Source organism: Homalodisca vitripennis, chromosome 4 (genome assembly GCF_021130785.1).
Source record: "Homalodisca vitripennis isolate AUS2020 chromosome 4, UT_GWSS_2.1, whole genome shotgun sequence".
Taxonomy (NCBI): Eukaryota; Metazoa; Arthropoda; class Insecta; order Hemiptera; family Cicadellidae; genus Homalodisca; species Homalodisca vitripennis.
Window position 1 is genome coordinate 195,795,263 of NC_060210.1, and position 22,302 is coordinate 195,817,564.

The 22,302-nt window shown below is 34.0% G+C and overlaps 2 protein-coding genes across 2 annotated transcripts in view; both read left to right on the plus strand.

Moving 5' to 3' along the window:
• Nucleotides 1–6,766, plus strand: part of LOC124360850 — a 125,746-nt gene extending 118,980 nt beyond the window's left edge. The window contains exons 15-17 of the mRNA XM_046814799.1: nt 853–984; nt 1,758–1,866; nt 6,631–6,766. Of these exons, the coding sequence (XP_046670755.1) occupies nt 853–984; nt 1,758–1,796 (171 nt within the window). The 3' untranslated portion in view covers nt 1,797–1,866; nt 6,631–6,766. The remainder of the gene's footprint in view (nt 1–852; nt 985–1,757; nt 1,867–6,630) is intronic.
• LOC124361351 (polycystic kidney disease protein 1-like 2) overlaps nt 6,697–22,302 on the plus strand; it is a 35,448-nt gene continuing 19,842 nt past the window's right edge. Inside the window, exons 1-5 of the mRNA XM_046815401.1 lie at nt 6,697–6,942; nt 8,537–8,686; nt 9,975–10,067; nt 12,214–12,444; nt 21,369–21,509. Of these exons, the coding sequence (XP_046671357.1) occupies nt 6,697–6,942; nt 8,537–8,686; nt 9,975–10,067; nt 12,214–12,444; nt 21,369–21,509 (861 nt within the window). The remainder of the gene's footprint in view (nt 6,943–8,536; nt 8,687–9,974; nt 10,068–12,213; nt 12,445–21,368; nt 21,510–22,302) is intronic.

Genomic DNA, 22,302 nt, shown 5'->3' on the forward strand with positions numbered 1-22,302 from the left:
TACAGTGTAGATTCTACATTAATAAATTCTATATATGTATGAATTTAATAATTTACGTACAGTTTATAGTAGCAATTGTAATTTAATCTTTTAAATTGACTCATTATATTACATAGTTAGGTTATTAGGATTGATATAATGTTCCTCATACAATGTAAATTATTTTTAAATACTATATAAATTATAAAAATAAAAATCAATTTCATGATTTTTTGTTCTCATTGTTTATTTTATACATCTGTAAAATAGTATGAAAACTGATTAACCGAATTTTGTTATTAGCAATATTTATTCTGAACAAAAATTGTTTATTGTTTCAATTATATAATAATGAATGACCTTACATTAAAATTGTGTTGAACCAAAGCCGATCTATATCTATTGATCTGTCTATATATATATATATATATATATATATATATATATATATATATATAGACAGATCAATAGATATATAAGTGTTATATATATATATATATATATATATATATATATATATATATATATATAAATGTTAAATCATAAATACGACAACAACAAACGTTTTTTATGTAGTATTCAATATTAACTGAGTTTTCAAAGTCACATTATCTTGATCCCCTTAAATTCGGTACATTAAAACACCAATTTGCTAAGTTTAAAAAGCGTCCACTGGCCTATTTAAGGAATAATGAGTATACATATGGATACACATAGTATAAAAATATTGCACAAATTAGAACCAATTATTTTTCCAATAAGCGCTAAAACTCAAATTTTAATTAGGTACTTAACAATTTTTATTTCAGTCCCTACATCTATTAAAAGCTGTGGTAAAGACTTAATGGTATTTGTGTTTTATCACTTTTACAGCTGAAAAGAGCATCAGCGTGTCTAGCTGAGGTAATACAAATTTCAGTAAGAGTGGTAAGCCATTTCCAGACTGCTGGAGACACAAGGACTGAATTTCCGTCACATGAAAAACTTTCACATGTGTGGGCAGCTGTGAGTATTTTTACGAATTTTATGTAAAAACTCTAGAGGCATAGTAATTTTCAGAGGTAAAGTGGATTACAATACGACAGTCCTTGCTGACTTTCGAGAACAATAGAAAATCAATGAAACTTTTTGTCTAAAATCCCATAAACAGATCTACAAAACGCACACAGAAAAACTTTTAAACTATTAATGTAAAATCTATTGAAATCGCAAATAAGTCACCTTAAAATTTGCTAAAATGTAAAATATGTTACAAATAAAATTTTGTTTTGAATAAAAATTTTGCATCGAATAGTGAAAATATTTGTTACATTCAATAACAGTTTTAACTAACAAAAAATTTTCATTCTCAAAGTTTTACAAAATCTTTATCTTTAACTATAGTTTTTCAATAACCATTAAGTATATTTTTCATTCATTTATTTAATCTTTCATCACCCAAAACATTTAAACTCTATTTGTTTCATTATTTTAAAATTTTATTTTATTTTTTCTTAATTCAAAATTTTTTATTTCACATTTTCTTTGAATTCATTTGTTTTTTATATATAAATTCTCTAACTCGGTTTAACTCTTCTAGGTCCATTGATGCAACCCTCCTAACCGTAGGTACCTAACGTGTAGAACACTAACAGTTAGTAATATTAATGAACCAGTGATGTTGTATAAGTTTGATCAACTGCAGCAGACCATCTAACTAAAAAAACTGCAAGTGAAGACCAAGAAAAATTGCATTAAAAATTAAATTATCCGTACATAAGCTTGTGCATATGTTTCAGATTGATCAAGCAGACGTTTTAAGTGACAAGAAAGGATGAAGACATGCGTGTTCAAATGGATAAAAAATTGGCAAATTCTTTCCGGATGGGTCTCGATTTAACACTGCACGTAAGCTAAACATTTTACCCGATCAAATAATTAGCGTTACTGTCATTGAGAAATGAACAACACCATACGCTCCAGGCATGCTGCACTAATGCTTGGTGGGAGCACACAAGATCACTCAAAGTGTATGCCGACACCGAAATATTGCTAGATTGAACAACATTTTTACTTCAACTACATGTATATATACAGGGTGTCAATTAAGTCTGGAACCTCTTTTTTAATTTTTGAACCACAATAGAAAGAAATACCAAAGTTCACACGTGCTTACTGGTGATAGTAACGCACAAATCTGCCCAATTACCGACCGGATAATCCCTTTGGGGGACGGTCCACAAGGAGTCAGACAAAATTCTTAAATAGCAGCATAGGTCAAAATTGGTATCAAATTAAAGGGCTTACTTAGCAGAGTACAATGCCGCAAACCGGACTTCAAAAGACGGATTCATTCAGTAGTTATAGCTATTTGAATTTTAAAACAATTGAACAATGTAAATTATTAAGTATTACAAGTAAACACCAATTTTTAAGTACCTGTGATCAAAGTAAGTGATCAAAATGTTCCCCTCCCATCATCTGACAATGTAGTAATCGAAGCCAGGAATCAATAATTATTACCAATAACACAACTACTGTTAGAATGTGAAAGTGGCAGATTGAGTCATACACAGCATCCACAGAAACTTAACGTTTGGGCAGGTATTATAGGAAATCAAATTATGGGCCTATTATTTATCAATGGTAATTTAAATAGTGACTCGTATCTAGCAATGCTCCAAAATGAGATAATTCCTGCACTACAAGCTGCTCTTGGTCGACAATTTCAAAGAATTTATTTCCAACAAGATGGCGCGCCACCACACTTTGCTCTCCTTGTTAGAGAATACTTGGATACAATATTCCTTCACAGATGGATTGGAAGACATGGTGCAGTAGAGTGGCCTGCTCGTTCCCCTAATTTATCTTTGCTGAATTTTTTTCTTTGGGGATACCTTAAAGATGAAGTTTATCGTACTAAGCCTCGAGATTTGGCGCACCTAAGAAATCTTATAGTTCAAGAAGCTCAAGATATTCCTCGTGTCTACCTTCAAAATGCAGTGGATACATTTTACAACCGCCTAGGACATTGCCAGACGATGGGAGGGGAACATTTTGATCACTTACTTTGATCACAGGTACTTAAAAATTGGTGTTTACTTGTAATACTTAATAATTTACATTGTTCAATTTTTTTAAAATTCAAATAGCTATAACTACTGAATAAATCTACCTTTTGAAGTCCGGTTTACGGCATTGTACTCTGCTAAGTAAGACCTTTAATTTGATACCAAATTTGACCTATGCTGCTATTTAAGAATTTTGTCTGACTCCTTGTGGACCGTCTCCCAAAGGGATTATCCGGTCGGTAATTGGGCAGATGTGTGCGTTACTATCACCAGTAAGCACGTGTGAACTTTGGTATTTTTTTATATTGTGGTTTAAAAGTTAAAAAAGAGGTTCCAGACTTAATTGACACCCTGTATATATATATAAGAGTGTGAGAGAGAGGGGGGAGAGAGAGAGAGAGAGATGAGAGAGAGAGAGGAGAGAGAGAGAGAGAGAGAGAGAGAGAGAGAGAGAGAGAGAGAGAGAGAGAGAGAGAGGAGAGAGGAGAGAGAGAGAGAGAGAGAGAGAGAGAGAGAGAGAGAGAGAGAGAGAGAGAGAGAGGGAGAGACTTTGATACTTTCTTTATTTAGCTTGCCATTGTTTAGACCAATGGTCCACTCCACCACCATGACAGGCAACACATATTCATATGTAATACAATGTTTGAGCAGTAGTCTGATTTTACAAATTAAATTTTTTTATATCTATTACCTTATTCTATTTTATTATGTGTAATAAAACAAAATCATATATCCTATGATGATAGGATAGATTATAATCTATATATAGATATAGATTATATATATAATCTTATCACTTAAATATACCCTACTTACAGTTCAGTTCTAGATTTTACTATTTGCTTTATATGTTTATTCAATACAAACATAATTTCTTTTTCTTTTTCTTTTTTGTATGGTCTCAATTCTAAATTCCTATACGTATAGGGAAAATTAACCTTACACAAGAAAGAATAATGTACACAGTATTGATGTATTATGTAAACTTTAAAACATATCTTTCTAAAAGTTTCATTTTGTATTTTCTTAACAAAGTTGCATTGCTTTCCCTATCACTTTCCCGCAGTTCTCTTTCTAGTACATTCAATAATCTAATAGATGTCACTAAGAAGGACTTACTGTAGATAACAGTTCTATGAATCGGAATTTGTAAAGTTATTCCTGAAAAACGAGTATTTCTAACATGTACATCAGTCATTCTTTTGTATCTTTCAAACAAATACACTGGTTGTTCATTTTTAAGTACTTTAACTGCCAATTGCATTATATTCAATTCCATCCGCTCCTTAATTTTCAATAAACCAAGGTCTTTATAATATGGTGTTACATGTTGATCCCACCTTAAATTATAGATACATCTTATGCATGCATTTTGCGCTTTCTGTAACTTATCAGTTAACTCATTATTTATGTCACAATAAGCTATATTTGCATAATCAAAAATAGGTAGTATTAGTGTTGCTACTAGAAGCTTCTTAATATAAATTGGAGGATTAAAGCTCAATTTTCTAAATTTATACAAACACTGGAATACCCTCCGAACAATATAATTTACTTGTATACGCTATGATAAGTCATTAGACATTCTTAAACCAAAATTTACAATTGAGCTCTCTAAATTTAAATGTACATTGTTTACCATCAAAGGTTTCAAACTTTTAACATCAATGTGAGGTAGCAACCTTAAGGATCCAAACAATATCGGCTTACACTTTGTTATATTAAGCTGTAATCCATGATCTTTACACCATGTATGTAATGTACCCAAATCCGCATTCATACAGTTAACAGCATCATTTACATATTGAATAATAGGCCTACTGTTTAAAAGTAACTGAATATCATCTGCATACATCATATATTTACAAAATATAACAGAACTACCAATCTTATTAATGTATAAAGAAAAAAGCAAAGCAGAAAGTGTGGATCCCTGTGGAACACCTACAGAGTTATTCTTCCATTCTGATAAATTTCCATTATTTGTTTTGATCCGCTGAAGTCTATTGGTCAAGTAATCCCGAAACCAATCAACCACAGCGGAAATAAAATTATAAGATTCCAGATCAGACAATAATAAATTACGATTCACAGAGTCAAAGGCACGACTAAAATCAAGAAGCATTAATAGTGTTATCTCTCTGTTATCAATAGCATGTCTGATATTGTCTGTTATTTTAACCAGTGCGGTTTGCGTACTGTAAAAGGATCGATAACCAGACTGATATTTATCTAAAATATTATTCCTAGTAACATAATTACAAATTTGGTTACAAACTATTTTATCTAATATCTTATCTAATACACTTAATATGTTTATAGGCCTATAGTCTTTACATTCTGAAGGAGTTTTTATCTTTGCTAATGGTATAATAAGAGCACTTTTCCACTGACATGGATAAACAGAATTATATAAAGAATAGTAATAAAATATGACACAACACATCACTGATTTCTTTACAAACCAATTTTAAAAATCTAATATGTATTTCATCATTACCAACAGCATTAGACGATATATCTAACATCATTTTAGGAATTTCTTCTCTACGTATTACAGAAAAAATAAACATATCATCAATACCATCGCCACCAGTGGTACCACTAAAGACACCTCTTTGACTTTTATAATAATCAATCAACTCTTCATTTATACTATGGCTAACACCACAGAAATAACTATTAAACTCATTCAGTTGTACAACTACATCTGACATAACATTAGCATTTTTACCAACTCCTTGACTATTAATTACATTTCAAATATCTTTGCAATGCTTATCTGGTTGCAATAAAGTCAAAATGACGGTTTTTCGAGTCTCTTAATGTACGTTTTACTTGATTTCTTAAAACTCTGTAATTTTCCCAAGTTATAGGTTCTTTCGTCCTTATATATTGACTGTACAACTTATCCCTGTTTTTCATCATTGATTTTATTTGTGTATTTATCCAAGGGCAGGGAGTCCTTTTTGTTGAGATATTTCTTTCTGGTACATGTTTTTTAAATAAATTATTTAATTTATGAACAAATATATCTACCTGTTTATTTATATTGTCTACTGAGTAAACATCATCCCACGATAAAGTTTGACATTCTTGCCTTAATCTATTTACATCTGCATTTTTGAAATCTCTAATAACTTTCATGACCCTATTAGTACTATTTTTAACTCTAAGACATAGCTCTATGTATATTAAATCATGATAAGATATACCAGCTATAGATATTTGCCCGTACACATTTACTTTGTTCACGTCATTACAAATCAATAAGTCCAATAAGGTATCAGATGTAGGTAAATGGTATGTTGGTTGTAATGGTAGAATACTATATTAAAATCTCTATGAGAGAGAGAGAGAGAAAGAGAGAGAGAGAGAAGGAGAGAGAGAGAGAGAGAGAGAGAGAGAGAGAGAGAGAGAGAGAGAAGAGAGAGAGAGAGAGAGAGAGAGAGAGAGAGAGAATGGATGGTGATTTCCTTTGGAATGCTTCCATTATTATTGTCATTATTCATATTATTCGTGGGGATGATAGATTAGTACTAAAATTATTTTATTAAGTATTGTTTTAATGTATTTATTACGAAACTGTTTCCTGTTACAGTATGCCACTTTGAAGCAAAATCTTTTCTGGTGGGCTAGAAGTTATATAAATACCGATATTGTGTTCATGGAGTTAGCCCAGAAGGTGTTGGGTCACGTGTACCATGCTGTGCCAGTCTTACATAAGCCGATAGATATATACATGAATGTAACAAAGTTGGAAAAAGGTGTAGTGAGCGAGAAAGTTACACAAGTGGATCCAAATATGGATTTTATTGATCGCGATTTGAATTTGGTTGTGCACCGCATAATCACTCCTCCACTGAGTAGGCTCTACATTACCTTCAAGTTCGACGATGACAGCGCCTTAAGGGTAAAAATAATTTATATTATTGGAGAGTTTGTTTAAATTAATATATAATTTCCAATAAGACAAGAGCTTCAAGAATTTAATACATGAAGTGTTTTTGTTTATTTTTTTAACAGAGAATTGCCTCTCAGGTATCCGGCTTAATGTGAACCCTCTTCCAGGGTTAAGCTTTATCAAATCCCAGGCCTTTACAACACCATGAGGTCTTCTGAACAATACTTGCCTCTTGCAACCCCTCTTCAGTATGACTCAGAAACCCTAGGGATCTTGAGCGTTTGCTCTGTAATGCCGGGCATTCCGATATGACATGCTCAGCTGTTTTATATGCCTCGACACATTTCCTGCAGAGGGTTTCCTGAATCGGAACACCTGTTCCGTTCAGGTGGCTTCGGAATATGCAATGTCTTGTAATAAAACCAGTCATCTTACGGATCCCCGTTCATTCTAAGGGCATCTGCTGTTATTGCAGCAGTTCCTTGATGGTTCTTGAGCATCCGCTTTGCTTTTACATTCCCCTCAGTTCCCCCCTCAGCTCTCCGTCAGTGCTGACGGTGCTTGTTGAACACCCACTTTGGCAACTGATCTCCGTGCTAAGTTATGAATGAAATGTTTAATATTCAAACTAAAGTTTCATATAGTTTCACTACTAAATTACCCCTTTCTTATTAAGAAACTCAAAATGTGCATACCTAATTTCACCCAAAAAAGACTTCCAGTTTTAGAAAACTGGAATATCCATCAACAAGATGTCCACATATTGGTATAAGATTCTTGCGCTCAGACACGTGTACGTCTACAAGATATTAAACGTGTTTTCCTTACGAATTCAGGGTTGCAGTTACAGTAATGAATATGAACGTAAACTAAGAAATGCCGAATACGTTAATGTAGCCTACCTTGACCAATAAGTACAGTTTTTCAAAAGTGTTATAATTACGTAGCACCTTATCTATTCAATAAAATTCCTTTGAAAATCAGATGCTGTAAAAGTGTTCATATTTTTTTTAAACTAATTAGAAGTTTCTTATTTTCTAAGGACAGTGTAGAAGATTTTTTGAATGACTGATTAATAAACAAACATGGTTTGAACTATTTATGCCTTGCTTGCAATGTGTTCTTATTTGTATTTTGTTTTACATAATAAAATTGTTTAATTGTTACTGTTTAAGCCTATTTCAATTTTTTTTATTTAAATTGCTCCTGCACACAGGCTTGGCCTTAGAGATTCACCCTTGTTTTCTCTTTGTTGTTTTTTGTGTTTTTATATCATTGTCACATTAGTATATTCGGCTGCATTGTACTGGTCAGACTTGGCATTCAGATTTAAGTTAAGTTTGTACTATTGTAATTGTTATGTAATTCTTGATTGAGAAAATAAATATATTATTATTATTATATGTAAAAATATATATAAACTATGGAAGTTATCTATGGACCAGTCATTTACCTCAATTGGCATTTAAATATAACTCGAAAGTGGAATTTTCTCTAACTTTTAAAACTGATTTGTTTTTTAGCAGTTTATACTGTTCATGTAATATATTGTAAAAAATATATATTGTATGTATATGTATTTGTGCGTATTTATATATTTCAGGTTGTCATCGAACAAGGTAAACGCCCTGACTATGACAGTGTGGTCGAACGCCCTCAAAAGTTGTCCAAGGAAAATCCAGTTCTTGAAATTCCATATAATGTTTTAGAAACGGAAAATTATTATTACATGGCGATCCTTCCTGCAAGTGAGGTAATCCTATTGTTTCTCTCATTATATTATTATGTACGGAAAGTGTATTTATAACATTTCTAAATGTCTCATCTGTCTATTGGCATATAAATATTGTAATAACAACAACTTAATATCTTGCAATACTAATTTAATCACTAGCAACAAAAATATTACTGGTTGCTAGTGACGGTTAAATAACGTGTGTCATTTTTAAGATGGATTATTAATAAAGATCATGAATAGATTTTAGATCATTTTCATATGATAGTTTGCTATTAAATACCTTGATAACAACACAGCTTCCTTGGATGTTTGGTTTTATATATATATATATATATATATATATATATATATATATATATATATATATATATATATATATGTATATGTATATTTTGACATTAGTTTTTGTTGCAAACTTTGATTTTTGTTCTCATATAATGATATTTAATTAATTTGTCATGGAATATATATATATATATATATATATATATATATATATATATATATATATATATATTATTATGTACGGATTAAAATTATACATTATATATATATATATATATATATATCTGTTTAGTTATATTTTCTGATTGTGTAGCCTAAAAGTTTTAAAATGTTCCAACTGAAGAAGAGAGCAGGTATCAGTTCTCGAAACGTCGTATTTCTGGCAATGTTGTTATTGTTACAACGGTGGAAGATTTCTTCTTGTTACTACCGTTTTTATTAATGGTACCGGTGACTGTGACGAGATACCCAGCGGGAATCACTGGTTGGTTTATACCTTCCAGTTAAACCTGCACTGGGCACAGCAAAAACCGATGTGTCACTCAAATCTGGGCAACGTTATAGACGTCCAGGAGCGGCACATCACTAACCGCAAATGTCGAGATTCTGGAGTGCAAGGGCAATTCGATAGGTCTACTCTACTGCGGGGGATGACTTTTGAGTTTGGTGGGGGTCGTTCCCTAACCTCAGAGGTTCTTACTAGCCTCAACAAGGGTGTGCCACCTCCTGCCTGCTTTGACTGGAGAGGCTGGTTCAGAGCTGGCCTCCCCTTCTTTCGGGGGGACATGACTTTGTGCCCTAATTCTTCCTCATGGATCTCGATAGGAGGCGGCCCCTATCCCCTAACCTTACCCATCCCGAATTTCCTGTCACTCCGGAAGCAGCGCTAAGGTTCTTATAGGACTAAATACAGTTTATAAGCTTCTTGTACTAATAGAACAAAAAAAGCTGTGACGAGGAACTCTGTCCTGTCTTTACTTACATATTAATATATTTAATGTGACAATCTCTTTTATAGGTTCCTGTGAATACATCGATGAGCTACAGTTTTGAGATTTACTACATGTTGTGTCAAGTTTGGGAGAAACAATGGAGTAACCACTATTGCTTGGTAATATATGCGATATATTTTAACAAATGTAAGCTTTAGTGAAAATAAATTGAAATATACGTGTGCATTAATCACCCTGGCCCACATGTACGTTTTTTTATGTATAAAATATGACGCAAACGAACTGATGTACAACCATTGTTTCACAGAATAAGATAATACGTTATGAGATGTATCTAGTTGTGTTATATTGTGAACTGTTCCAAATACAAACTCACCATCAGAGACATGTGGAGGTAAGATGGATTATATTCCGTGATGAGATAGACCATCGAATTAACGCGAAGATATTGAAGACCAAAATATATACAATTTAAAATGTTTTCCCTTTCCAGTTCGAAAAGTTGCCAATATATTTTTATATTGTAATGTGAAATTAAATAATGTAGAATCATAATAATCATTATTGATTCATCAGAATAGTCTAATCAAATAAAGAAATCGGTAAAAAATTAATAAGGAATTGATACGTAATCAGACTGCCAATATGGTCTGTAGTATTAAGCCAAACACATAGATGAAAAATGATAAAGGCCTTCACAATTCGTTGACAAGTTAAACCGTACAAATATGTTTGGATAAATTATTATTTAAGGTGAATTTTCATTACAGACAATCTTGTACTTTTAAAATCTGTTTATGTCACTAGAGTGTTCCCAAAAATCTACTTTCATTTTATAATTTTTATCTCATCAAAATAATTACGGTCTTAGAATAAATAATACTGTATACTTTTTTAAGACCTTGAATTTTTGCCAAAACAACTCTAGTACTTCTCTCGTATTAAGCCCAAATGTAATGTGGGGCTTCTCAGCATGTAACATTTTCTACCTCTGCTACTAAAAGTTTTTTAACATGCCAAAGGGAATTTGAAAATGCCCAACAGTTCCAAAGTTAGTAGGGTGATGGGACTTAGGACCAGGGTGACCCGGGTGGGTCCGGGTTTAGGAGGACATGTCCTCCTTTTTAATGTTTGTCCTGTCCTCCCGGCTTTTGAAAATCAAGTAAAGGTCCGGCTTTTTGGTGAACACTTAAATGTTTGAAAAAAGTAGCATCACGTTAAAAAGTTCTTCTAATTTCCGAACTCCCGAAGATATACCTTGACAAATTATAGCAGCGCACACGTAATGCCATGACATGTGAACTGCTGTTAGATTCAGTTGTATGTTGAGTGTTGTCTATAGTGTCACTGACTCACTGTTGTTTCTGTCCGCTCAGCTGCACTGGCGCTACTACCCTTTGATTTTACCTATTTATGTGTTATGAATGATAGGTCAATTTTGTTATAATACGTTATTTATTTTTCTGTTATAGTGGTAATTTCTTATATATGTACGTTACTATAGCTTACTAATAACGTAATTAATAAATGCAATAAATTAATTCCAATTATATCACAAAACTTTTTAATATGATTCTAAAAATTTGAGTTCAAATCAGTTATAATTTTTAAAGAGGACAATTCTAACAATAATTAAATCAATTTTATGCCACATACAAAATAATAGTCTTAATTAATAATTTTATCCATCAATATTCACTTTATAATATAAATTTATTTTATTTTTCAATTTATAAGTCAAAACAAATCTAATTTGAGTTTTTTTTTTAATTTTCGTTACAAGGAATACAGTCTAACTGTTATTTATAATGGTCGTGTTTTTAATAATGTACTAATAATTTTTTCAGTAAGGTTTGTAAGAATAATAAATACTGTCCTTCTTTTTCGCCCCAAAAGTCCTCCTTTTATGAATTCGCATCTGGTCACCCTGCTTGGGACACCCGGTGTGTGAAACTTAGAACCAATTAATATACCATAATACCATATACCATAATACCATATACCATAATACCATATACCATAATACCATATACCATAATACCATATACCATAATACCATAATACCATAATACCATATACCATAATACCATATACCATAATACCATATACCATAATACCATATACCATAATACCATATACCATAATACCATATACCATAATACCATATACCATAATACCATATACCATACACCATAATACCATATACCATAATATCATATACCATAATACAATATACTATAATATAACATTTAACATGTCATAAACAATATAGCCATAATCAGGGCGTATTTTTTTTATTTTTAGATTGGAAATCAAACCACGGAGTCACGTATGCACTGTCTATGTACTCATATGTCCTTCTTCGCGGGCGCCATTGCTGTTCCTCCTAATGACATCAACCCCTTCTCAGACGCACACCTGTTTCTTACTGTCTTCGACAACCCTTGGGTCGTCGCTTTCGTTCTGATAATCTTGCTGCTTTTCCTTTTGGCTCTGCTCTGGGCAGCCTACAAGGACAGGAAAGACAAGCTCTTCGTAAGTAGTTGTGTTCACAGTTCACAAACTCTTTATTCATTATAATGTAAGGTCACAATTCATTGTCCCAATGCACCCTGCAAGGTGCGTTGCGAGAACCAAAACTAAATAATGTGTGTGTGTGTGTGTGTGTGTGTGTGTGTGTGTGTGTGTGTGTGTGTGTGTGTGTGTGTGTGTGTTCAAGTTCAAGTTCAAGTTCAAAAATCCTTTATTCAATACAATACAGAACACAGTTTACATCAATCATTTCCCAATGCACCACGTACGGCGCGTGCGGGAATACAGTTGGCCATTCTTATTTAATTTTATGCTAATTGTATCTTGGCAGCAGTCTATAGTCACTAAATATTTCATACCCTATTTTTTATAATCATAAACATAGATAATTTATCATTTAAATATTTTCTTTTTCAATATACCACCTGAACCATAAACAAAGCAAATAACAACAAAGTAATAGTTATAAGAAAAAATACAACAATAACATTTAACTTAACATAAATAACTATATAAGTTCATAACAATAACAATATAAAATTATTAACAATAACAATATAAATTATTAACAATAACAATATAACTTCATAACAATAACTATATAAATTCATAACAATAATAATAATATAAATTCATAACAATAACAATATAAATTAAAAACAATATAACAGCAAAACAGCAACAATACAACATGATAATAATAAGTTAATTTGTGTGTATAAATAAACATTACATATGAACAAATTTCTAACAATTTCATTTTTACTTTATGTTTTTTTCTCAAAAAGAATATCATTCCCACAAAATATTATAAACTTGTTATAATTGGCTTCTGGATCCATGCTATAAAATTGATGCCTGCTAACTTCTTTGACTAAAAACGGAACTGATATTGACATAAACTGACCTGACCTAGTAAATCTATTTTGCTGTTTTTAAACTCAAAGTTTTGTAAATATTTCTGAATGTACATAACCACTGAATATTTATATAACTGTTCAAATGTCAAAATATTTTTCTCAGCGAATATATAGCTTAATCTATCATTATGTTTGATATTATAGATAATTCGTAAGGCGTGCCTTTGATTCTCATTACAACTGGCTTTAAAATGGTTGGGTAGGGTACCTCCAAAAATGTACAATTCCATATCTCAATACACTCTCAAACCAAGAAATATAAATCTGCTTTAATTGATCTTCCTTTAAGTATCCTTTTAAATGATATTAGTGCATAAGTTATTTTTCTCAATCTTTTTGATAAAATATTCACATGCTGTCTCCATTTTAAAAATTGATCAATGTAAATCCCCAGATATCTTACAAAACTCAACTACCTCAATACAAGAACAAGAACAACCGTAAATACAATGATGCACGTGGCAAAACAGTTTGAAAACATTTGAAAGATTTTCCTTAGTTTCACAGTAGTCAAAAAACATTATACACTTTGATTTACTGGTTATTTATCAATAATTTATTGCTAATTAGCCATTGAGATATTTTTCCTAGATCACTGTTTATTTTATATTGCAGTGATTGCCTATTATAGGCAGAGCATACAAGTGCTGTGTCGTCCGCATAGGCAAACACAGATGAGTGAAGGTCAATATTCAAAAGATCATTAATGTAAATCAAAAAAATAATTGGTCCTAATACCCCTCCTTGAGCTGTTCCGTAACCGTAGCTCCAACACATCACTATAACATTTATTTATTTTCACAACCTGCCTTCTACCCTGCAAAATGAATCCAACCATGCCAGTGCTGCACCTCCAATGCCATGTTTTCTAAATTTATATATTAAAATGTCTATGTCTAATACATCAAATGCTCTCTGGAAGTCCAGATAAACAGCTAATGTATACATACTTTTGTCTGTAGATGCCACTATACTATTGACGTGCTTTTCTATTGCTAAATCCGTACCTCTACCCGGCAAAAACCCAAATTGATTACTGGAGAACAAAGATCTATTGTGGAAATAATTTAGTAACTGCTTTTTAATTATACTCCTCAAAAATCTTCGCCACAGTGCTTTATAACAGATACAGGGCGGTACGAGGAAAAAAGTGATTGATCACCTGTCTTATAAATCGGCACAACTGATGCAGTTTTAAACTCTATAGGAACTATTCCCTGATCCAAAGGACTTGACAAATATACTGTGGAGTAATGGCGCAAAGAGATTTACATTTTGCTTTATTGTACCAATGCCGATTCCATCAACGCCACAAACTAGGCCTTATTTTTTATTTGTTCAATGGCTTTTAATAATTCATCATATGTACATTCGAAATTTAACAAAACAGGTCCTCAAAAATATTAATCATTGTTCTCTTTAAACATGTCACATCCAAAAGCGTCATGCATCAGAGATGAAATAATAGTTGTAAAATATGAATTAAATGCGTCAGCAACAATTTTTTCATTATCTACCACCATTTACCAAACTATCATTAATTTTTATACTGTCTAAGGAATTTTTCTTTCTTTTAATAATTTTTTTAATAACATTCCAGTACTTTTTTTGAATCTCCTTGACACTGATCTATTAATGAAGAGAAATAATTTAACTTTTCCTTTTTAATTTGCTTTGTTACCATTTTTTGCATACCTCTTATACTCTGACCTTAAAAACCAAATTACTTCTATCGTTATTGTACATAACAAAACAATTTATTCTTTCTGTTTATTAAAGAAATAAGGCGATCTGAAATCCACTCCTTTCTTTTTTCTACTCTTACTATTAAGTTTTTTCAAAAAAACAAGCATTATTATAACAATTATTATATATCGTTATAAAATAATGTGTGTGTGTGTGTGTGTGTGTGTGTGTGTGTGTGTGTGTTGTGTGTGTGTGTGTGTGTGTGTGTGTGTGTGATGTGTGTGTGTGTGTGTGTGTGTGTGTGTGTGTGTGTGTGTGTGTGTGTGTGTGTGTGTGTGTGTGTGTGTGTGTGTGTGTGTGTGTGTGTGTGTGTGTGTGTGTGTGTGTGTAGTGTGTGTGTGTGTGTGTGTGTGTGTGTGTGTGTGTGTGTGTGTGTGTGTGTGTGTGTGTGTGTGTGTGTGTGTGTGTGTGTGTGTGTGTGTGTGTGTGTGTGTGTGTGTGTGTGTGTGTGTGTGTGTGTGTGTGTGTGTGTGTGTGTGTGTGTGTGTGAATCCAAAACCTGTCAGTATGTAAGAAGTCTTCTACATTGCGTTTGTGGCATCAAAACTTCAAAAAGTCGGACATGTAGTGTTGTTCATAATAGCCAAGATATTTTGTTGAGAGTTCTATACAGAGTGTAACTGAAATACACTGACAGACTTTAGGAGGTTGTTCCTGGGATCAAAACAAACTAAAAAGTTCCTATAAATGTATGTCCTAAAATGCATAATTTCCCGCTTGTTTTTTTACATTAAAGTTTTTTAAACAACCATTAAAGGTACAAATACAAAGTTAAAGACGTCATGCTAATCTAGTAAAGACTGTCATTTTTTTAAATAAATTTCTTTGTCAACAAAATTCAAAATGGCGGCATGTCAAAATCTTTGATGATGAATTTTGTTTAACTACTTCTTGTATACAAAATATACTTAAATCAAAATACTCGCATGTTATAAATTTTATTCTAAAACAAACGTTATCTCCCTTATTGAAATCGCTGAAGAGATAAAACAAGTTGTGGCATTTTTCTTAACCTAGTAACATATCATATTTGCAAGTTTTTTTTAACTTTCTACCTTTAATCGTTGTTTATAGACAAATTTTAATGTAAAAAATTATGGTTGCCTGTAAAGTCGGTTTTACGGGCGAAGATTTTACGTGACAACGTCTTTTTCTCGGTAGAATATTTATTGATATGAATATTATTAAATTGCACAATAGGAACAAGGAATTGAATGAAAATAAGAATTGCACAAATTTTAACTATAGAAATATATTTTGTTTACTAAAACATTGTACATAATTTGAAATTAATTAAAATTTGTTATTGTAAATGGTAAAGTTGAATAAAACATTTACTAAAATTGGAATTTGAAATTCTTGCTAAACACAGTTAAATTCTAACTCCGCGCGTGGTGATTGGTCGGTTTAGTTCGTTTGTTTGGTCGCACTGTTATGACAGGTTAGAGGTTATAATTTGTTATTTTAAATGTTTGACTAGCAATACGCGCTGTTTCTTCTCAATCGACTGAATTACGATTGATTGCAGAGTGATTTAAACTAATAATTTACTTAACACTATCAACATTTGTCAATAGTATGACATAACCTATAAACTCAGTTTCTCAACTTTTGTGTCAATCTAACAATTAATCAATCAATCATAGTTTACGATAATGAAATATCAGTGTACAATTATTTACCTTTATTGTTGTAGTTGTTGTAAATGACGAATCTAAGCACTCCACATTTTCACGAATAAACATAGTTATCTGCTTTATCCCGTGCGGCGGACCCACTGGACGGGCATCGTAACGTTACCGGGCGTTACACTTTTTCATGAGTGACTCCGAGCCGCAACCTAATTTAAGACGTTATCACGTCAAAAAACAACAATTGGACAGACGGAAAACTATGCATTTTAGGAAATACATTTACAGGAACTTTTTGGTTTGTTTTTGACCACAGGAACAACCTCCTGAGGTTTTTCTGTGTATTTCAGTTACACCCTGTATATGTTATAGTTGGAGTGGCGACATCAGGACCGAACATAATTAAGTACAGGCAGCCCTTTAACGTCACCCTTAGGATTCAGGTAACCGGGTAGGTGAACAATGAACATTTTTTTTTTTTCAAGTCAAAGTCAAGTCTTTTATTGCCGTTGATAATAATACAATTATGTGGCAAAGGTCATACCGAATAAATCTAAAATTTTTACATTCGTTCACAATACCACATTCAGACATACAATCGTTACATTCATCCATACCACTTACTCGCCAATTTTCTCCACCGCCAACGCCAGTGTCAGTCTTCTAAATTGGAGGTCTCCCAACTATAATTTCAAAAAACTCGTCGACGCTATAGAATGCTTTAGATGCTAAAAAGCGCTTCAGACGAGTTTTTAACGCCTTGGGCGTTTGTACGTTTTTTCATGGAATCAGGCAAACTGTTGATGAAACGGACACCTGCCTGCGAGGGCAGGTGTTCATAAACCACCGTTCTGTGTCGCCCAGAACGGTAGTTGTCTCTGCCTCTCGTTTCATATTCATGCACGTCACGGCCCCTAGTCAGGGCCACATTTTGACTTACAGAATAAAACTGCCTCCAAGATATAGAGACATGGCAGAGTCAACAGCTGCAATTTTTTGAAAGCAGGTCTGCACGACTCTCTGAAGTTCATGTTGGCGATTGTTCTGATCGCTTTCTTTTGAAGCCTGAAAACTCTCAAAATTTGATTGTTTGAACAAGCTCCCACAAAATCACTCCGTAGGAAAGGTGTGGGGTAAATCAGGCCGTAATACGCCGCCATTCAACACCTGACTTGGGCAGTATTTGGCTAAAGATCTTAAAACATAAAACGCCAGATGCTAATTTTGAACAAACTGAATCAATGTGGAACATTCCATGTCAAACCTCGATCAAGGTATATACCAAGGAATTTGGAGGAGTAAACTTCTTCTAATGTGGAGTCTCCCAGCATGACGGAAGGTCCACACCCAACGTCCATTGACCGCAGGGCGAAATTCAGAAAATTAGATTTTGTGGAATTTGTTGTCAGGTTGAGGCTATGAAAGTGTTGAACGCAGTTGTTAAGGTCAACAAAAGCTTTTTGTTCCAAAAACTTCTTTTGATTTTTCGTTAAAACAGAGAGTCGTGTCATCAGCATACTGCACGAGATTCCCGTACAGAAGTGATGACTCGATGTCATTGACATAGACCAGAAAAAGGATTGGACTGAGGATGGAGCCTTGGGGAACTCCCATATCTCAAATCCAATTGACTTGAAAGGTGATTTGTAATTTGGACAGTCTGTGTTCTACGACTTAGAAATGTATTTAATCCATAGCAGGGGCACACCTCGAATGCCATGAGATTCAAGTTTGTCAAGAAGTGTATTATGGTCAACACAGTCGAATGCTTTGGATAAGTCGAGAAACACACTTATGGTGGGTTTCCGACACTCTAACCCCTCAACAACCATTTCGACCAGACTCACCACAGCGTCTACCGTCGATTTTCCCGTTCTGAAGCCAAATTGGTCTTCAGAGAGCTGGTTGTGTTTGCTAAGAAAACAAAGCATTCTTGTCAAAAATAGTTTTTCGAAAATCTTGCTCACAGTTGGCAAATAGAGACAGGCCGATAATTGTTAAGGGAGCATGGGTCATCTTTTTTGAAAATGGGGGTGTACTTTAGCATTTTTCAGGAGGGAGGGGAAAACTCCTGTTTGAAAAGGACAGATTTACCAATTGAGTCAGAGGGCTCACAATATGCTTGGGCACATTTTTTCAAAATCCACATGGACAATAAATTTAGATCGGTTGATTTTTTGGCCGGGAGCTGCTGGAATAATTTTTTCCAACTCTTCCTCAAGTACAGGTGCCAGTATCATTGATTCTACTGGACTACGTCTTCGCGTGTGAGTAACCTGGGGCTCTGACGGTCGAGGACCTCGCCCACAAGCAACAGACGCAAAAAATCTATTAAAACTCGTGGGCGATCTCAGCTTCATCCTGCACCAAGGTATCTCCAATTTTAATTTTGATCTGTTTGTGAGCTTTATTTTTATTGTTAATAATGTCCCAAACAGTTTTTAGAAAACATTTCTAGAAGAAAGAATTTTTTTTGAGACATCATATGATTTCGCGGCTTGGATCACTTTTCGGTAAATTCTTTTGTAGTTTCGGTAATAAATTTTGAAATTTTCATTTGAATCTGATCTATAAATTTCGGAAAGGAATTTTAGTTTATCTCTTGAAACCAATATTCCTTTCGTGATCCAAGTATTTCTTGTCTTTTTTTGACATATTTTAATTGTTTTTGTAGGACAGCAAAGATTTAGATGGAAATTTAGGCAATTATTGAATGCCTGGAACTGCTGTTCTACAGTTTGGCTTGAATTTAGAAAATGCCATTGTTCTTTAAAAAGAGAGGCGTTTAGGAGAGTAATGTTGCTAGGCCTTATGTCTCTTATTGTTTTGTTAATTTTGGGCTCCCTCTCGAATTTGTTGTCCTGTAATTATAGCCTCTTGGCCATAATGATCCGCGATTGCTGTGTTGGATCACGGACACTTCGGACATTTGGGAGGAGATTTGAAATTACATTGTCGATAGCAGATTGTGTTGTTGGCGTCACTCTCGTTGGAGTTTTGACCAGCAACTCCAAGCCAAAGCATTGTAGCATATCGACAAAGCGTTTAGTCGGAACGGATGAGTTTGGTTCATCGCATCGATGTTAAAATCACCCATCAGAACGAAGTTCAGTTGCTGGGTAGTCAATTCTGTCAGCAATGCTTCAAATTTTGACATGAAAACATCTTCGTTCCCGTTGGGAGACCTATAAACGCCAACGACGATTAATTTTGACTTTTTTGTGTAAATTTTGACTCCAACTGCTTCAAAATCTTTTTCCACGGTTTCCTTGACTGGAAAAAAGGTTGAACTTAAAATTTTCCTTCATAAAAATGGCGACACCCCTCCTTTGGAGAGTTGTCTACAGAATGCGTTGGCCAAAGTGAAATTTGGAATTTTGCAGAGGGCAATGTTTCTGTCGGTGAAAACGTTTTCGGTCACAACGAGGATATCTGTTTTTTCGTCCTCACAAATGAGTTGCAGTTCCTCCAGTTTGTTTCTCGCTGATTGGGCGTTTTGGTGAAGCAGTCGGGACTGAATTGTTTTGATTAAGAAATTTTGAAGTGGTTGTTTGTTTTGATGGAGAGGTGTCTGTCAATTTAGTCTGTTGTTGGCAAGTGGAGTCCCTAAAAAAAACAGTTTGGTGTGAAATGTTTGGATCATGCAGTTGTGTTTGTGGAGGCGCAGGCTGTCCCGGACCTCCCGGTGTAGAAGGTACTCTGACCACCTCCGCGTACGTGAGTAGCTGGAGACCAGATGACCGCCGAGGGGCAAAAACAGAATTCCTTGTGAGTAGCAGCAGACGTCGGCAAGATGGGGGGAGAGACGGCCACTGCTGGGGCAGTCACTAGGAGTGGTGGTGGAGAACGCGTCTCAAGTCTTGCACCGGCAGAACCCGGGAGTACGAGGCCGCCCACGATCATCCTCGCCAGTAGTTTCTTGCCCGGCATTGAAAGATGCTGACCGTTAATTACATACCTGTACGGATGGATGTTCAATGGAAATTCACCCTTCTGTATGGAAATTACCCAGGCAGTTAAGACGACAATTTCCAGTCAGCGAATTAGTAACTGGAATTCAAACTCATTTTTATAAAATCAATTGTTCGATCTCCCTCACATTATCCTTGCACGGATTAAGATTAATTTGTAACCCAAATGTTATAGTTCAACGTAATTTCATGTATTGTGTGAGTTCCCCACAAAATATCACCTAAGCTCGGTTGTTTTTCTATAAACACAAGTGAATTCTATAACATTTAACTAAACTTATAAAAGCTCAAATTATTTACACCTTGTTCAAGTAGGAAATAAATAAAATTAAAAAATGTATTTTATTTGTTTCCACCACAGAATATCCCTTCCGAAAGGGGTAAGTCTTCGAAAATAAAAATTTAAAACGGAAACCTAAGTGTGCCACATGTGTTTTGTCTAGGTTCAGAAGCATACGGTATGATTACACTATTAATTAAAACTATATTTTAGGTAGTTTTAGATAAAAAGGTCTAGTAGATTCAGAATGTCTTGTACTTTCACTGTATGACATTGTGTAATGTGCGAAATATGTAAAGGCTTTATAGGAACAAGTAACTTCGGAACGTGTAAATATACTGCTTAGTAAATTATGGTGATTGAACATTCATTGTTCCAGAGAGACGTCATTGTGTTGGACGACAACTTTCCAGGAGAGTCCCATGGATATCTAGTGGCTGTTCATACAGGTGCCCGCATGAGTGCCGGGACGTCAGCCAATGTAGGGATACGTTTGTTTGGTGCTCTCTACTCAAGTCGGGTAAGATCCAGAATTTACGATAGCGGTACGATTAATGCTCTGTAGAGTACACCATAATCATAAATTATTTGGATGTTCATAATCTGTAAATTACCAAATCCTTATCATTCATATGCTCTTAATGAATAGTACGAGAGCCAATACAAAATATACTAGAACATTCTTTTCCAATAATGATTAATTAAAATATAATATTTATACCAAATGTTCTTCAAATATTCAGACAGGCTGACAGCAAGGTTACGACGAGTAACGAACAGTTAGAGTAACAGCGAGGCAGCTGTATAGTCTGGTTACAATAACCAAAGGCTGACAGCAAGGTTACTACTAGTGGCGAACAGTTAGAGTAACAGTGAGGCATCTGTATAGTCTGGTTACAATAACCAAAGGCTGACAGCAAGGTTACGACGAGTGGCGAACAGTTAGAGTAACAGTTATGCAGCAGTATAGTCTGGTTACAATAACCAAAGGCTGACAGCAAGGTTACGACGAGTGGCGAACAGTTAGAGTAACAGTGAGGCAGCTGTATAGTCTGGTTACAATAACCAAAGGCTGACAGCAAGGTTACTACGAGTGGCGAACAGTTAGAGTAACAGTTATGCAGCAGTATAGTCTGGTTACAATAACCAAAGGCTGACAGCAAGGTTACTACGAGTGGCGAACAGTTAGAGTAACAGTGAGGCAGCTGTATAGTCTGGTTACAATAACCAAAGGCTGACAGCAAGGTTACGACGAGTGGCGAACAGTTAGAGTAACAGTTATGCAGCAGTATAGTCTGGTTACAATAACCAAA